This window comes from Athene cunicularia (assembly GCF_003259725.1).
Source record: "Athene cunicularia isolate RWA chromosome 3 unlocalized genomic scaffold, athCun1 chr3_part1, whole genome shotgun sequence".
Lineage (NCBI taxonomy): Eukaryota > Metazoa > Chordata > Aves > Strigiformes > Strigidae > Athene > Athene cunicularia.
Window position 1 is genome coordinate 63,987,701 of NW_020799097.1, and position 19,186 is coordinate 64,006,886.

Here is a 19,186-nt window from a genome sequence, read left to right on the forward strand (position 1 = left end):
TTACTAACCTTTTCTTGCTGTTTTTGGTCTGCTTCAGAACCTGTAATTTTAGGCATTACTATGTGTATGATTCCCATAAAATGTACTTGTATTTACTTACATGCAGTTAGTCAATAATTAATCCTTAGGAAAAATAATCAATGGTCTTTCTGTTGGAATTCACAGGTCTTTAGAGGTAATTAATACATTTCACAGTCTTCAGGTTACTACAGTCAGTCAAAATAAGCACTGCATTTTATAGTTACACAACATGTGGTTCTTGTGCTGGCAAGATGACTACTTAAAGAGGAAAAGCAAAGGGAAAAAAAAAAGTCAGAACTGCAGTGTAATTGCAAGAATAGGTCAGGGTAACAACTGAGGAGATTGGATGTCGTTAGCAGGCTACTGAGTAGGCCTTTTGTTCTGTTTTCAACCATCTCCCATTACAAGTAAGAATTGTCTAGTTCCTTCTTGAACATGGCAATGTTTTCCTGTGTTCTTGCAGGTATGTGTTAGTGACAGCAGGGCCTGTTTTTACCGAAGAGATGTGGAGGCTTGCATGTTGTGCCTTGCAGGATGCGTTCTCTGCCACTCTGGAGCCAGTAAAGGTAACCTGCCTTTTTGCTGACAAGTCAAAATACAATCACATTAGTTATAGGCTCACTCACTTTTGACAGATTGCTTTTTATTTTTCACAAAAGTTTTTGGGTACAGAGCCAGGAAAAAAAGTGTAAGGATTATGCGGTAGCTTTTGTTACCCTGTCAATTCACAATGAAAGGTGTTGGATCAGCAATGGAGATTGAAATAAATTTTTCTAAACATGTACAGGTAACACTAGTTGCTAACAGTCCAGACTTACTCTAAAGTGCTCTGCCAGTATGAAAACAGAAGTGTTAAATATAAAATCAAAAGTGTTAAATAGGTGAAAACTTACTTTTTTGATCCATTTCTTCCTCTGCATTGTCTAAAACCAGTCAAAAGACAAAGTTGTTTACTTGATCTCCTAGCTGCAAGCTCCATATAGATTATTTCTCAACTCACTATCTTTCCTGTAACAAAAAATCCTGTTAAGGATGAATACTTAAGAAGTTGTAATGCCTTTGCATCAGATACTTCAAATGCTAAACAGCAGGTGACCAGGTGATGGTAATGAGACAGATCACTTGTATTGCACACGAACAGGCTGGACAGCGCTGCAGTCACTGACTTCATTTAACGCACAGTGAAAGTCTGATGTTGTGTCTCTCTATAGAACCTGTTGGGCTATTTCCACAGTGGTTCTGAAAGCTTTAGTGGCGATGCCTGTGAAGTGAAGGTGGCAGCCCCCTCCCTCTCACCAAGTGCTGAAGCTGAATACTGGAGAATCAGAGCCATGGCACAACAGGTACTGACTGACATTTCAGGGGAAGTCAGAGAACCTTTTAAACTTGACAGTAAACCTCTACCACCACCTTTCTCACAAATCCTACAGGCAAAGACTTCCTCATCACCAGCCTAGCATTTTTTTGTCTAACAGTAGTATTAAGAAAAAGTAATAAAAAACTAGGAAAAACATCCTTAAAACTGTCCTACTTTAAGTAGGAATTAGGAATGCCTATGGTGGGGGAAGATGCATGGGTACCTGAGGAGGACTGACAATGAGCCTATTGTGTAATGCAGCTTATAAAATGGCAACCCTAGCATACATCAGTGGAAATGTTTCTGATGGAGAAAGGGAAATAGTAGTGTCACTGTGAATCCTCATCTAGAATGTCATCTATTTTTCTGATTACTCTGTTAAAAAATGATAAATCCAAAGGACAAAAAATGCACTAGAACAGAGACTGTGATATGAAACTAGAAAACCAAGATTTGTGCAACCTATTGAAGCAGAGTGTGAAGAGGAATGCAGGTTTTTTTTTTTCTCTGTAAATACCTGGGTATAGATTGCAGAGAAGAAAGAGTTCCAGAGAACTGGAGGATAAGGCTGACACTTAACAAATGATTTAAAACCTAACTCCTAATCAGCAGAGCAGGCTTGGAGACAACCTTCTCAGGCTCCTTTTGAGTACAATGGTTATTGTTCATTTTATGGAAGTGGTTATATGAAACAAGTTCCTTGAAATACAGCACACTGAAGTTAATGACCTGCAGGGTATGATAAAACTGTAAATACTGTGTGACAGTTTCAGCATGGGAAAGCAGCTGGATTAAAAGAGCCAACAGATGTTTGGTGTCAATTTCTGGCTTGATTAATCATACCCTGATACTGCTTGAAAATCTGAGATACACAGACCAGGATTTGTGATCACAAATAATGTGGCAGTAGCAGACTTTGTTTGAATGGAAAAAATGTTTTAAATTAAGTTTTAAAGATGCAGAACTCAAGAAAGCAAGGAATGTTGCATTTATACTTTTGTTGTAGACACTATCAGTGGCACTCCCCAAGTACTTCTCAGCAGGGATTTGGCACAACTACTAAGATACAAACCAGTTACAGCAACTGAGAGGCATTTCCCCATCTACCACCCAAAAGATTGCAAGTTAGGTTTTTGTATCTTCATGGCTGAAAGTAATCCTTCCAATAACCAACCTTTCTAGGTGCAACAGGCTAACTATGCAAACCAAGTCCTTGAATCCACTATACATATTTTCTGATAGTAGTATACAGACAGCAGAAAGCTTGTTTTGGCGTTTGGTATTATGCCTTATACAAGTTCAAAGAAAAAGATGTCTGTCTTTTGCCCTGTGCTCTGCTGAGTGTCTGAAGGTAGCCCATGGCTCTGAGGCTGTTTTAGCAAAGCAGCATGCTCCAGGGAAGTTCTGCCTGTGGGGGATACCTTTCATTCTCTCCATCACTATAAAATAAGTCATCATAACAGATCTTTCACAATGCAGGAAATCCTATTTTCAGCGCCCCCCCCCGAGACCCAGTGCAAGTGCTAAACTGATTGTTTTATGTAACTTGTTGTTTTCTAGGTCTTCATGCTGGAGACTCAGTGCTCCCCAAAGACCCCTAGCAACAAGGAAGGGTTTGAACATGCTCAGTCGTGCGTGCTTGTTATTGACCTGCCACCAGATAAGAAACCAAATGGGCATACCCAGAGAAGGTAAAATATCTTCTGAGGAAAATGCTGTGTCATTAAAAGCGAGATAAAAATATTGTCAGTCTGGCAGAGATGTGAACTGAACCTGGCAAACCATGCCTCTCCATAAGTCTCATCAAAAAGATGAAATACATACAAATTAGGGTTTGTGACACAGGAGACAACAGGTTACTGCTGTCTGCTCTCCACATGTTCCCATGGTCATACACTGGTGGGCAGGCACGTGCAAGAGCTGTTACAGTTATAGACAAGCCTGAGTCAGGGTCTGTAATGTGTCACTTAGAAAGCTAAATAAGGAAAATGTTTCTGATAGTAAAAATTGGTAGGTTACAAATACCTGAAGGATACATAAGGTCACACAAAGCCTTCAGAGGAAATGCAGATTAAGTTAAGAAAAGAATTCCCATAGAAAATACTAGGAAAATCTTTCCAATATTTGAGATGCTTTTCTTTAAGAAGTATAGTTATAAGTACCAGTTTGAAGAAAGCTTTGGGAGTACTGTTATGTTTGTAATGATACCTAGCAAATGAAATAATGTTTGCTTCTCTAATGGTCTTTTAAATTCAGTATTACTGGATTAAGATGATAGAAGTAGTTAATGGATAAACTGGAGTGGCATAAATTGAAGAGACCACATCCAAAGCTGCGAAACTCTAAGCATATTGATCTAGGGAACGTTGTTTTTGCTTGGCACTTTATTTTTATGGAAGCCTTTCTATATATTACCACCTCAGAAACTCATGCATTTGCATGACAATCTGATCTTGTCAAAGAATATTTCTTTTTGCTTGCACTCAGTTGTTTAAACAACTGCTGTAACATCAATAGGGCCAAGACTTAGAATTCTGCATTCAGGCTTTGTGTTTGTATTGCAAGGTGTGTAATACATGGCATGAAATTGTCTTTTACTAGATACCAAACCTGCTTCTGTACCACTTCAGGTGTTCTCATTCAAAACTAAACTGTTGCTTGCAACAAGGAGCCAGAATGTGATGGTCCTTCTTTGGATGGACAGGAAGAAAGACCATGCAAGATGTCTCTGTTCTTACACGGCTGTACAGATGTTTCCCCCAAGAGGAGGTGCTCTGTTGCCTCGCCTACAGAGACCAGGGCCCTGCACAAAGATGAAGAAAGGTTGAGATCACAGTCTTAAACCCTTCCTTCATGGTGGGAAAATATCTGCTTTAGCCAAAGATTTCTTCTTGTTATAATGAATGCAAAACAAGAGACTGGAGTACTCCCCTCTCATGGTACATAAGACCATGCTGTCTAACAAGCTGCGTTCATAAAGGTAGCATGGGTCTTGCTGATCTTTAAACAAATAAATAAATAAAGCTTGCAATTAATACAAACTCTGAATGCTCTCACCCTGCGCTTTGTCTAAACAACTGCAAAAAGTGTATATGCTGATAGGCAAATGTTACCCCAGCAATGCTCATTTTTCACCAAAACAGGGCTCAAAAGTTGACTGTGCCACTGTTTTTCATATTATTTGCTACAGCAGTGCAGTAATATGCCAGGCTTGCATGCTAGTAACTGTGGCCTTTCAAAAGTTTTACTTTAACCTTAGTGAGGTTTCTCTTCTCCCTTTTTGCTTTTGTTTCCTTAATGCTGCATCGTTTCACAGGAAGCTGGGGTAAGGGAGCTTTTCTTCTTCCTAAAAAGTAGTAATATATTTCAGTTTGAAACTTTGGGCAGAATAAGAAAATACTATCCTTAACCAGCTTTGGCACTGTGTGTTTCTACCTATAGTTCTGTACTAATTTCTTTTGGAATTGAACAGTACTTTAAACTGTCCTTGCAAATTGCCTTTTTTTGGCAATTACAAGGAAAGCAGATCTCCTTCATTCTGATCCTGCTTTTGGAACAGGATTAGTCTCTTTAAATCAATGCCAGCACTCATTTAACTTTATACATGCTCTTAAGAGCTTTTCTGAGTCAGAGCCTCTAATGGTTTTTACAGCAGAAAACTACTTCCCCATAAAGAGCTCCAATGTATGTATTAATCACCAAGATTTTAGCACTGTCAGATAGTAAGACTACTGAATTTTACTGTTGTGTCAGCACTGACAGCCGTGTCATGGTAAGCAAACTGACATAGGTAAATTAACCCAAGAAGCACACTTTTGTCTGACTTTTTTTTTTTTTTTTAAATGCTGCATTCTCAAAACTGAGTTTTGATACAATTTCTCAAAAAAAAAAAAATAAATTCTTGTTTTGGTATGTTGAAAACACTTTTGAAAGTTGTTTAATGAAAGTAGAATAATTTTTGCAACAAAAAATTAAAGGTCTACAACTGAACATTTGATGTTACATGAAGATTTCCTTTGACTTCGACCTAAAAATTTAGTATTGCAAGCAAACTGAAAAATCTCTTCCTCACTTGATAGCTGTGCTAATTAAAATACAACCCATCATAGTTCCCTAAATCAAAACCCATATGTCTATCAGAGCATCAGCTCCAGTTAAAACATCACCACTGTAATCTTATGCAAAGACTTTTAAAAAAATTCCTTAAGATAGGTTTCACAGTTTATAAATCCATGAGATACCAAACAACAGTCCTGTTCACCCTTTCTTCCTGGCCTCCCTTGCCTGCAAGCCTCTCAATGTTATTTACTGGTGAATGACCTGAAAACTTTGGTTGGAGGAATTTGCCATTCATGGGTTCCTTGTGCAAATCAAAAAACAGTGAGATCTAGAATGACTCACAGCATCTCCCTAACAGGAGTACATCTAAGAATCACCCAGTATCATATGTGGGAAACAGGGTTAGAAATACATATTTCCATGCTAAGCTCTCAGTATTCAAGTTGAAGTCTTAAGAGCAAACAGATAAATGCGCTTTCATCAAGACTTAACCTTCTTTGCATGCTCCATTGCGCTGCTGATGTTTCTGTAGATTTTTTTTATTGGTTGGTTGGCTCTTTGTGGTTTATTTTTAAGTACTACTCCTGGCATTAGCAGAAATGGAAGCTGAGTAGTAAACTAGTTTTCACCTCAGTTTGTCATGGGAAAGTTAAGGTTGGCTGAAATGCTGGTGGAGGAATTTCCAGGTTATTTCAACTTAGCCAAAGTTCAGCAACGAAAATAGAAAATGCAGTCAGAGACCAATGGCAGAAGTGCTGCATAGCTTGTGTATTAACAAATTCCTCAGTTACAGCAGGCTGAATTTTTGAGAGTAGTTGCAGCTGCTGTGAAATTGAAACACAGAGTATTTAATCCCTCAGTGTCAGACATCTCTAGAGAAAAGAACAAAAATTACAATAGATCTTTGTTTTAATTCCACTTCTGCACAAGTGCCATTAGTGTGCTTGCTGTGGACAGTTATTTTTCTTAACCAATGTAAGTGTCTTCCCTTCTAGGAAAGTATTAGAAAGAGTAGCTGAAAGACCATTCCAGACAACTTTATCTTCCTTCACTTTTTTGTAACAAGGCTATGAAAATTTGGCCTTTCGTTTGCATCTTTCATGTTAGTGTTCCCATACTTCTAGTAAAAGCACAATGTACCATTTTAATTTGATTTTCTTTTCTTCCTTCCCATGCTTGGTTTACCAAGTATTCCTTTCAGGACGATAGTGGTGAGCTTGCTGTCCCACCAAGTATTGCTCCAGAATTTATATGACATCTTACTGGAAGAATTTGTGAAAGGCCCTTCTAACTTGGAGGAGAAAATGACAATACAAGTACCAGAAAACAGGTTAGCTGGTTTTCTTAGGTACATCTCCATGCAAAACCTGGCTGTCATCTTTGACTTACTGCTGGACTCCTATCGAACAGCCAGAGAGTTTGACACCAGACCTGGATTGAAGTGTTTGCTGAAAAAAGTGTCTGGCATTAGTGGAGCTGCCAACTTGTATCGCCAGTCAGCAATGAGCTTCAACATCTACTTTCACGCTTTGATTTGTGCAATCCTGACAAATCAGGAGAACATCACTGCAGAGCAAGTGAAAAAGATCCTCTTTGAAGATGATGAGAGAAGCACAGACTCATCACAGCAGTGTTCTTCAGAAGATGAAGACATTTTTGAAGAAACTGCCCAGGTCAGTCCCCCACGAGGGAAGGAGAAGAGACAGTGGAGGGCTCGAATACCATCTTTGAGTGTTCAGCCCATCAGCAATGCAGACTGGGGATGGCTAATCAAGCGGCTTCATAAGCTCTGTATGGAACTGTGCAACAACTATATCCAGATGCATCTGGACCTGGAGAATAATATAGAGGAGCCTCCAGTGTTCAAAGGTGACCCTTTCTTCATTTTACCATCCTTTCACTCAGAAACCTCCACCCCATCAACTGGAGGGCAATCTGGGAAGGACACACCATCAGAAGATGACCGGAGTCAAATCAGGGACCAACTGGGAGAGAGCCTGACACCCCGAGGAGGGAGTGGAGAAATGTTGCTGCTACCCCCACCCCTAAGTCCTAAACCAGAGAAAAAAGAGCAAACCAGGAAAAAAGAATGGTGGGAGAGTGCTGGCAACAAGATCTACACCATAGCCACTGACAAAACTATCTCCAAGCTAATGACAGAGTACAAGAAAAGAAAGCAGCAACAGGCCATGACATCCTTCACCAAAGAGGTCAAAGTGGAAAAAAAAGGGGAGCTCCTGGGTTCAAGAGGGCCAGACTCACCCATACTCCAGCGGCCACAACATCTTATAGATCAAGGTCAAATGAGGCATTCATTTAGTGCTGGGCCAGAGATCCTGAGACAAGAGAAGAGACCGCGCTCAGGATCCACAGTCAGCTCCCTGAATATATCTGTTAGGGATGCTGAGGCCCAGATACAGGTAGGACATATCTGTAGCATGCTAATAATAATAATAACAATAATTAAATATATTCATTACATGAAGAAGTCATCATGATGAGGACCAATATTTCAGCATTTGGCACTGATAAAAACCTGATTCTGTCCTATCAAAAGAAAATCAGTCTTCAGGAAGGTGTTTCAGGCATATGCTAGTACAGCTTTCAAGAGTGCCTCTGTGACTGGGGCCAAAGCTGCACTTAGTCCTACGAACTAACAGCTTACAGTCATTGCTTATTGCTAAGGGCTCTAGCCCACTTAAGGCTTTTGAAAATGTCATGCTGCTTATCACAATGCTTTTGTGCTTAAGAAGGTTTTTTGGTTAATTCCTCAGCAGAAATAGTGGGCTCTGTTGCTAAACAGAAACTTGCTGCTTGCATGTCCAAATGAATAAAGTGATCAGACTTGAAAGTCTTTGTTCACTGTGGGATGCAATAAATAGTGGCGAAGAGTGAGCATGATACCTGCAATACAAAGTCAAACAATGACTTACAGTACTGAACATGAATTAGGAAGACACAGTGAACATTAAATGCATATGCTGACATTACTCAGTCCTCTTTATGAGGCTGCAACCACCATATACTTTATCTTCTGCCTCAACCAATGGGCTCATCTATTTAGAAAGGTCCTCTAAAGAGTCTTTTTTTGTTTCCAATTTGTAGGCATGGACCAACATGGTGCTGACAGTTCTCAACCAGATTCAGGCCCTACCAGACCAAACTTTCACAGCCCTGCAGCCAGCAGTGTTCCCCTGTATCAGCCAGCTGACTTGCCACGTGACAGATATCCGTGTCCGCCAGGCAGTACGAGAATGGCTGGGAAGAGTGGGCCGAGTTTACGATATCATCATTTAAACCTAGATGTGCTGTGTTGCAAAGGGGAGAAGACATCCAAGGTATACAGCAAAGAAGTATTTGGGGTTCATTAATTGCCTGTTTGTTGGTGATAAATTAAGAAACAATGAGCTTGTCGATGTATACCCCTATTCACTTAAAACTGTCCCTCACTCACACTAGCAAAGGAGGCAAAGCATGAGTGTGTCCAGGGGGGTCTGGAATGGTCCCAGAACCCAGAAACTGCCAGTAAATCCAGCTGATACTTCATTTTAATTCAAATTTGCAACAGCGGGAGCCACGATAAACTGCATCAAGAACTTCCTTCCACACTTGCAATTAGCTGTGAACACAACTGTCATCTGAATGTCAAACTGGGCCAGTAAGCCTATGTAACTTTAAAAAAAAAAAAAAAAAAATAAGCAGGAAAAAGGTGGGGCTAAAGTAAAAAGGTGACATTGTTTAGGGTAACTTTTTTGCCTTCTGAAATTAGCATGAGAGAGGAAAGCCAAATAAAGATTATTGTAGTTACTATATGCCTCACTCACTAGAGAAAGTGGAGATTTATTTTGCCCTGAGAAGAGCCTTTGAAGTCTGGTCACCTTTGGAGTAGCTAATAAGTGACTATTAAAATATCACAGGTCTAAAACTGGAAACAAGCACAGACTATTCATCCTTTCATTGCTCTTGTGGAGTATTGCTTGAAGAGAAATGGCACTGTCAAGCTGCCCTCTCTACAAAGCTACCCTGACTGCCTCTTCAGCTATGCCTACCCCTGACATTTTTCCACATGTCTAATTCCCCCTAAGGGCAACAGGGACGTTTGTTTCGCTGGTTTTTGTGAAGCTGAGGGAAAGACAGACCACAGAGCAAATACCAGCATGTGCCAATATCCAGCATTCAACTAAGAGTAGAGATAAAGTGTTCCAGTTTAAGCAACACTGCAGCTAAGTTAGCTTATACTTCTACTGGAAATTTATGTTTGCTTATATAGAGCTGCTGTAGCCAGGAACACCCTTACCACCTTTGTTAAACTTAGCCTATCACTCCACATTGAGCTGAATCAAGATGGAAAATAGTTTGATAGGAAGGTATCTTTTCTGTTTCTCTCCCACTTCTTGTCTGCTACTGTAAATAGAAGGGGACAGATCCTCATGGACCAACACCCTCGTCTATGTAGCACTCCTATAGAACTACTAAAATTTGTTGATATTATGAAGGGGAAGGATTCACTATTGTGTTGTCAAATACATGTATGATGCTCTTCACAGTAGACACAGCAAAGGGTTACCTTGCTGCACAAGTTATGTCACAGCCCCTGGGACATGCCATCTTGTACTCCCATACTACATGATTTGTTGATTAGAAGTTAAAATAATTTGTTAAAAATAAATCGATTTAAATCTTGGGTGACCCCTCAATTATATTCTCCCAAGGCTTTTAAAATGTGCATACCAACTAAATATACAGCTTCAGTCCCTGCTCTAAAGCCTCCTCAAAATGACATTTCTTTATATCAAGTCCAGATTTTGCATAACTAACCTAGAAAAACTGAGGGAACCAAGAAGCTCCATTGAACAGCCATCACCCAAGCTGATGTGGGTTTTTTTATGAAGTCTGCCACTATCCTCCTGCTTTTTCCTTCTATTGCCCACTTCCCACTTCTCACCCGCTAGACTTGTGCAGGGAATATTTGTCTCATACCTTTCTGTAGTGTCAGTCACACTGTTTCCCTTTCTTTCAAAACTTCCCTTGGCTAAACTGTTTCAAGGATATAAAAATTCCATTAAAACTACTCTTCCTTACCACCTACATTGACTTTATAAATGAGTAATTTAACAATTTTATCAATTGCCAGTTTTCCCCCAGCAGTTTTAGTACTTCCTTAGGGAGGGGTGAGATTAGCCCTCGGTATATGGGAGAGTAGTGACATGGTTTGATTTCTGTTGCCATGTCTTTCTTACACATCTTTAGGTAGAGTAAAAGGGTGGTTATACTATTCATTAATGTTTTTATTGGACATCTATACAGAACTGCTTTTAAAGCAGTACATTAATTAGCAAAAGAAATGAGAATAAATAAACTATGCAAAACACCCAACTGCTGTTTTTCATTACACATGCATTGAATAGATGCAGATCCTTGCTGTACTAATCTAAAACTAAAGCAAATCCCTAAATTATATTGGAGAAGCAAAACTAGCATCCAGAAGAGGGTCTACTATTGGTGGTTTTGTGTTGTGGTTACAATACAATATCCTTCTGTAAAACAGAAATAAAAACTGTAGGAGTGACAATACCGTCACCCCCACTCCCCTCTCAAGCCCATGAACACATTTGATTAGCCACCATCTTGACCCAAAATATAATTTCATTTCAACTTTTTACACTACAGGTTCTATACTGGAAATGAGTAGAAAGTAAATTTGCTGTATTGCTGTTGCCCTGTTTTAAACTTTGCCCTCCAAATTTATGCACTAAGTGCCCATTGTCACCCTCAGTGCCTCTGCTCATTAACACCCCTCCATAAGAGGTCTTGAGTAACTTTGAGTAATTCCAGAAATGTCATTTAAGAGGATGGAGGTGAGGATGAAGGAATCTTTGAAGCAGCAGGCTTTACATAAGCAAAATTTAGCATGTGCTGCTCTTCCTTTTCCTTGTGTGTAAATAAGCAGGTGAGGAGAGCAGCCTGTGTCCATTTCGGGAACTATTAATCTGAGATGTAAATGCTTTCTGATGCACCTCCAAAATATAAATGAATAAAAAATTGAATTAGTTCATTAGTTTCACAGCTTTTCTTTTTTTTCTTTTTTTAGCCATAGACATTAGCAAGCCCAAAGAAGTACAGCACTAAACATGTGAAGTCACCATTTCATAGACCTGTGCAACCTGTTTCATGCATACTCTGGGTTTAAGGCTGCCAGCGTAAATTCAGGCCTCACAAAGGAAGCTTTTAGCCCAAAGGAACAGTTGCAGGGAAAGTGTACTGGCACCAGCCTGTCCTAAGCTTCAGAAGGGGACTCCCCAACTCTGAACACCCCAATCATGTTCAGCTGTACCATGCTATAGTGGCTTTTCTGCTTTCCACTTGTGAGGGGGGAAGCACCTCAGTCAGTAGCACAAAGTAGCCCTTGTATCCACACATGTAAGTCTTTCTGACATAAACCATTCAAATCCTTACTTACAGCCCCATGACATAATGCATGAGCTAACAGCAGCATATTACCAGCTTTACTTTTGAATCAGAGCATTTGAGCCTTGAAAAAACAGAGTCTGTGTATTATAGCCTGAGCTTACTCTTACTTTTTGCTCTGTTTAATGACCACATTCTTCTCTTTTCTTGCATTTACTTTCTTGTCCCATGAATTTCTATAGAGTTTTTTAAAATTACTTGCCAGTAATTTTTATTTAACTGGACTGCTTAAAAAAAAAAAAAAAAGGTGGGTGTGGTGATATGACATCCTTCTCAAGTACAGAGTGGCACCTCTGCTGCCTTTGCCTAGTTCATACCTCCCACCTCAGGGCCACCACAGCAATCAGAGGCAACGACATCACATTTTAAAATCTTTAGGCAGCCACTCACAGAGAAAGTTGCTGTTGGCCAGCATCACCTACCTTTATGCACATGGAATAACTCATCACTGTGCAAATATTTAAAGCTGAAAAAAGCATCAAGCAGGAAAGTGCTACTTTTCTTGTATAACAGAAGCAGGGTTTGACCCCAACTGGTCTCAGGCCATTGCATATGTTTGCACTTTATTCTGTAGTGTGATTATATGTGGATGTATGAAACAGTTGAGACATATATGCAGATATATGAGACAGTTGAAACAGATACATGAGACAGCAGCCATGGAATTACCACCACTATCTCTTGATGAGCATGCTTTCATATCTTTAAGATGTTAAGATACAGATTTAATACTCTCCTAGGGATAAACACGCATGTGAGAATAACTGACTTACTTAATTTGGCATCTAGAAGGAATTATTAGTGAAAGATTTACATAGACCTGGGCAAAACCTTTCTTGTAAAACTCCAAGCACAGGCAACACAGCTTTTGCCTCATTACAGATTAAAAATTCCCATCAAGGCCAGAGTTGACACTCATGACTTGTAAGGCACTTTGCCTTTCAATTTGAGCTTCAAGTTTTGTTTAAAACCTAAATCTTAGTGTAAAATTCACTGACAAATCCTCACATGCCAAAGATGCATCCCCCACCTCTAAACACCTTGTGTTACTACTGTATGTGATCTCCACCTGCACTTGATATAGTAGCATCTCAGTGTTGGTATCTCCACTGCAGAGCGTGATGCAGCACCAGTATGAAACTGAGTGGCAAATGAGTTAGCAAGTAGAGAGGTCCAGCTCTGTGTGCTGCCTGCCCTTCGTACCTCTCGTCACAGCTTTGGCCCACCCTCAGAGTGCCTAAGCTGTTGAAATCACCACAAGTTACATACCTGGATATCTTTAATACTCAGGACTCGGTCCTTGAATCCTTTAGTCCCTACATACAAGGTCACAAGTTCTCAGGAAAGGGGAAGTGCTGTACAGTTCCTGATGTCACCCTCTCTGCTGCTGTCCTCTGTACACCTCCTGCTTGAAAAATTCACAAGACCTGGCACATATTCCCATGCATCCCAGCACCCCACAACTAGAACTTTCACTTTTGCACAGATCCAGTTTTAGCATATAGGGGGCTGACCATGGCAAGCCGAAGTAATTTATTTCTACATTGCTCATTTGTGTAGAAGCTTATTCAGAAACTGAGCAGGTGGTTTAGCTATTTTTACCTTCAGCAATCCATTCTAGAAATGCCATTACTCAGTGATGACTTAATTTTAATTCACTAAAAAAGTGCATGCTTTCCTTGCCCTTGCTTTTGTGGGCATGTGCTAAGATTATGATTAATCAAGATATTTACTCATTACTCCAGTTGTAGTAATTTCTGTGAAGATCTGTGTACAGTATTAATCATGGTATATGACACGAAACACAGATTTTTTTCAATTTCTGATCATTCCACAATTGTTTGAAGAAATAATGCAATACCGTCAATTTAAAATAAAATAGTTTCTCTTCTTTTTTTAGTATAAAAGGACCAAGTTCCCATAGCACAGAAGCACAAATGTGGGATTTTATGCAATGTAGATAACAGCATTTGGCAGCTAGAGATCCCTTTTCACCGAATCTCCCTATTTTGAGTAGAGTTTCTATAGGGAAACGACCTAAGGGTCTCTTAGCAACTCTCACCAGCAACACACCTGGGACTCCAGGAAGTTGTACAGATGTGAGGAAGAAGTCGTAGCTCCTCTTCCTGTTGTTTCCACTAATTGCCCTCAGAGCATATACTTTATATGTGATGCTAACTATATGATATCATACTAAATAAACAGCTTTGGCCAAACATGGAGTGCTGGCTATTTAAAAAGAAAAAACAAAAAAGCATAGTCTAAGCATACACCAGTCTTTTCACTTAGTGCTCAGAGGTCTCTAATCTAAAAAGTAAAAGCAGAGGGAAGAAGAAATGGCCTAATTCTGTGGGTATCAGTGGAGCTATACTGTATGAGCCTGGATTAATGCAATAATGAGCTTCCCTATGGGACCAAATCCCTCAAATTCTCTTTATTTTTGGCAAATTCATAAGATGAAGTTTGAATAGTCTCCACTGCCACATTGAATCAGGGAACTGAATTTATGGAAGGCATTTTTTTGTTAAGAAACATGGCAACAGGATCTATTTCAATCCTTTTACCCCAACATCCCACTTTTCAAAAGGTGGTTATGTACTTCCATAAATGTCATCTAAATACCATGGGAGCACCAGGGTCCATGCATTTGGTTCTTCTGGGCTGCAGTGACATGCCACACTTCCACAGGAAGCAAGCTGAAATGAGGGAGCTGAGCTGGCGGAGAGGCACAGGTATACAGGCTCAAGCAAGGAACAAATATCTTCCCTACAAGCAGGCTGTGGCTCCTGAGCCCCCTGCTCTGCAGAGGAAAGCAGGATTCAGTACCAAAGGGAGAAGAGCCAGGAAAGGCAGAGCATGGTGGTGACAAAGCCCTGTACTGCACAGTTTGCGAGAGCAGACGGGAGCAAGACATTGAAAAGTATGCAATGACAGCAGCAAGCACTTTCTTTCAGTTCCCCTCACTTTCTCTTGCCATCCCCTCTTTTTGTCATGATTTGTGAGACTGCAAACATACTTCTGTGGGCCCTTCAACCAGAACTGAAAACTGAAAGCAAGCCAAAGGGAGTGGACACTCCATTTTGCCAAAGATGTAAGCCTTTCCTGTTCCAGTATTAAAAAATCAAATTTTATTTCCATGATGATGGCTGCCATAGGAAGTATTTTACCACAAAACATGATTCCCAGGACTTCATCTCTCTAGCTGTATATTCAGGAGGAGCCACTCACACTTTCTAAGAGAGACTGTAAATTGCCTTGTCAAGCAAGTGCTAATTACATTGGGTTTACCTTCTACTGAGTTCATATCTAGCTGCAGTTCCCCGGTCTCATCCATGTTTCCTCCCTCTACCTTTCTGCTCTTCTTTAGAAAAACATCCCCGTGTCTGCCGTGTCCTGTTGTGCTGCTAGCTTTGTTTGGTCCTCGGGTGTCCAGTGGTCAGGCAGTCACTGTCAGCTGGCTTGCAAATTGTATTTTGTGTATATTTTATTCTGACTGAATTCTGAAATGGAAATATTTTAAAACAAAAATTATAAACTATTTATGTTGCTTGTGTTGTAGAATAAAGAAGCAAATGCAAAATAAATTATGCTTTGGTTTCGTCTAAAGAAAGTTATTTTACAGTTACTGATGAGGCAAAGGAGCAGAACTGAGAAAGGGCCTGAAATACGTGGTACATACCAGCAGGAACTGCAGTTTTCACAGATGACCTGGGAATTTAGGCACTTTTGAACTGCTGGGGGTTTTTTTGGTGGGAGCTGAGATTTAAACACTTTAACAAATGAGCCCTACACCACTCCTAGCCTGAGCTGGGATTGCAGAGGTGGAGAAGGATGAAGCTACTGAGACAGCTAAAGGTGCAAGTAGCCACTATGCAGAACTTTGAAGCATCTAAACAGGTGAAACATTTCTCTGTCCATTAAAATGAGGAAAATACTTCTGGCTTTGATTCCATTAGTTACAGACTTAAAAAACAAACAAAAAAACCCCTACACAAACATGTCAGAAAAGGCACCTACTTCCAATCACATAAATAGCTTTGAAAACTGTCCTAAGGTTTTAGGGATTGAACTCTACATACTCTGTCACACACTGAAGTAACTGATTTACTGCCACTGAAATCCTGACACCACCACCCCAGCCCCCAACATGAAAACCACTGCTTGTAAACACCGCCAGGGTCAGGCAGCCGTCACAGGACAAGGTTCCTTGGAGCCCCAGTTCACAGCCAGACTTTTACTGGGTTTTTAAGCTGGGCATTCCCCAAGCATTCTCAGGTTAGCTAGCACTCAAAATGGGTTCCCAAGCTACAGGTATGTGCAAGCAGCATGGATGCTCCAGTGTTTCATCCCTCTCAAAAGTTCGGCAAGGGCTCTCCCCTGTCGCCTAAATCCTTCTTTTGATTAAAGTTGGATCAATGATCACTCCGGGTGGAGAAAAATATTTAATGGAAATATTTAATGAAAACAATGAACACCTTCACAGCTTCCATATGCAATAAAAATTTAGGTACAGAAGAAGAAAGTGTTGACTAGTACCCTTCAAGAGAATTGCCATGGGGGTTCCTGAAAGCAGGAGTGTTTCAGCAACGAGACATAGCAGCATACAGTAACCTTTAGGGTACACCTCTGTGTGCTCAGGGATGCTATTCACAGCCCAAAGACAAGCTTTCCACATCATCTCATGAGTGAAAATGCAGCTAGCTTTCCCACCTGGCCTCCCAGGGATCACTGGGCTTGGGATCCCATGCACTGGAGCAACGCAAGGCCTGGCCTTCAGTGTCTGTTACACAACAGCCTCATCAGCATGAAGGTTAAGAGCAGATTACAAAGCCACTAAATGAGGTTGTGATGCTTTAATAATCTTACAACACTTCTGGCAAAACAGAGTGTGTTAAATCCCAACAGTCGGATCTAATTCCATCCCAGGAAACTACCTTCTGCTGCTCCACACATCTCATCTAGATCCCATTAGAAAGATTTTCATTTCCTCCTAAACAGTGTTCAATGATGTAAAACAGCAACTGGGTAAATACAGAAAGTACTGCTCCACTATTTCACTCACTCCTTACATGTACAAATTCCTTACATGTACAAATTCTTCTCACTTAATGGGGGAGTCAGGCTTCTGGTGTCACCAGTGTGAGACGAAGAGGTCAACACACAGTGGAGGTGGTCAACTTCCTTTGTAGTTATAGAGAAGACACCTGGGCTTCTTGCTTTGTTGAAGAACAAAGTGTTAAGAACACTCACCAAAGAAAACAGTTGTGAGCAAATATTAATAAATAAATAAATAAAGGGATGAACAGCCACACTATTAAATCTCAAGCATTGTCTTTCGTTCAGTGGAGTCACTGAATTCGTATGCCAAATTCCAGAACAGGTTGCAGGAAAGGCAGTGCCCATTTAATGCATTGCTTTGTAAACAAAATTGAACAGATTGCTTTTGGTTTTGTTAATTGACCAGTGATGAAAACTTCCCATAGAAGTTGTTACCAAACATATTTATCAGAAGAAAGTGATCAGGGTTCAGTTTTGAAAGGCTGACTTTTAGGTCCACGATGGTCAGCTCTCTCAGCTCCCTCTAGAGCCTACCACAGGTCAGACCCCCAAGGGGCTCAGAGGTGGAACAGCACCCACCAAACCACATGCTCTCTCCCCAGCTTTGGTATAGGTCTTTCTCTGCCATCACAAGTACCAAAGATTGGTGCATGGACATCAAGTCACCCCAGTCTCCCTCCATGATAAACATTTATTTATTACAAATAGGATCTCAAAACTGATGTTTTTTCACAGTGTAGGTTTATCACAGTGCGGGCTACACTGTATTAATCTGTGGTCAACTAAAAATTAAAAGCTCCCTAGATACCAAGCTGGTATTTTTCCTAATTGTTATTTTTTGACAATGTGCCAAGAGAGCATCCAGTGTCACCACTACCATTTTACATGTGGGATCAACAACTGAGCAAGTAAAAAATATGTCCGTTACCTCAAAAGGGCCCAAAGTATCTACACCACATGCTCTGGCCACGTGCCTTTGCCGGAGCTGTAAACCTGTAGGATAATTTGGCAAGAGGGAGAGGGAAAAAAAAACAAACAAACCCCAACACAAGAGCAAAGGCAGTTAATGGGAGGGATAATAGAAAGGCACACTAGAGATATTAGCAGATACTTCACGTACAAGATTAAAGAGAGAGGAAATGCACTTTGAATGCAACAGTTAACACACGATAGGATTGCATAGGAGACCACTGGTACATCTGTACACCCAGTCAGAAAGTACCTCCATGGTAGTAACGGGAAAATATTTTCAGTAATCCTGCTGGATCTCGCCAGGACAGACGTTTTCTAATCCATGTTTTAGTGATGGAGAAACTTGTCTTTTGGTGCACTAAATGAGCCTGTGACAGAAGTCGAAATGAGAAATAGAACCAGGCTTAGGTTCTGTCTGCTGAGCCGTGTGAATCACGGGGTGATCTCCAATTTCTGAGCTTTTGGCAAAGAAGCCGGCATCAGGATAAACCTCTTCACATCTAATATCACCATAAACACAAGTTGAACTCTTTATCCAAAGCCTGACACAGGCTAGAATAGTGCACTCAGCATTCAGGTTTCAAAACTCAACAGAATTCCAAATAAATCAAAACAATATAGATCTCAGCACAGATCAGTTAGGTCCTAGTCTTATACTGAATTTAAAAAAAAAAAGAAAGGAAAAAAAAAAACCAAAAACCCTAAACCAAACACATTAGTCAGGCTGCATGTGCAATTTTCTGACTCTTGATAGAAATCCACGGTAGTAAACCTGGTTTGGCTTTTTGTTTTGTTTCATTTTTACAAGAGAATCATACCTTTATCTACACTGTATTTACTGGGAGATCTGTTTCCATAAAGTAGAGGCAATAATTCTGGTTTGCCAGCTCTGAGAAAATATGCCCAAGCTGAATTTTGTTGTTTACTGTGGTTAGTGTGACCACTTCTGAGGAGGTCGCTCAGCATCCTTGTTCCCTACCACAGTCAAACAAAATTACTTAAGATTAAAATAATTTAGAATACTTTCCTGTGTGACATTTATCAATTATTTACTATGGTTTTTAATGTTAAATTACATCCTGGCAGATTGCTTTGTACTTCAAATCAAGTTCTCCTTTGTGCCAGAAATTATGGGGAGAGGAACAGATCAAAATAAAACTGGGTGAGATGCTATATTGAAATCTATCCCTATAAGTATGGCCAAGAGGTGAGAAACAGACAAATCTTCAAGCCTGGGAAACAAGAATGTCA

General features: G+C 40.2%; 1 protein-coding gene across 1 annotated transcript in view; it reads left to right on the plus strand.

Annotated features, from left to right (window-relative positions):
- The window catches only part of ARFGEF3 (ARFGEF family member 3), a 97,546-nt gene extending 82,057 nt beyond the window's left edge, over window positions 1-15,489 (plus strand). Inside the window, exons 33-38 of the mRNA XM_026844541.1 lie at window positions 485-587; window positions 1,233-1,364; window positions 2,939-3,069; window positions 4,695-4,703; window positions 6,627-7,857; window positions 8,543-15,489. Coding sequence (XP_026700342.1) covers window positions 485-587; window positions 1,233-1,364; window positions 2,939-3,069; window positions 4,695-4,703; window positions 6,627-7,857; window positions 8,543-8,734 — 1,798 coding nt within the window. The 3' untranslated portion in view covers window positions 8,735-15,489. The remainder of the gene's footprint in view (window positions 1-484; window positions 588-1,232; window positions 1,365-2,938; window positions 3,070-4,694; window positions 4,704-6,626; window positions 7,858-8,542) is intronic.
- The last annotated feature ends 3,697 nt before the right edge of the window (window positions 15,490-19,186 follow it).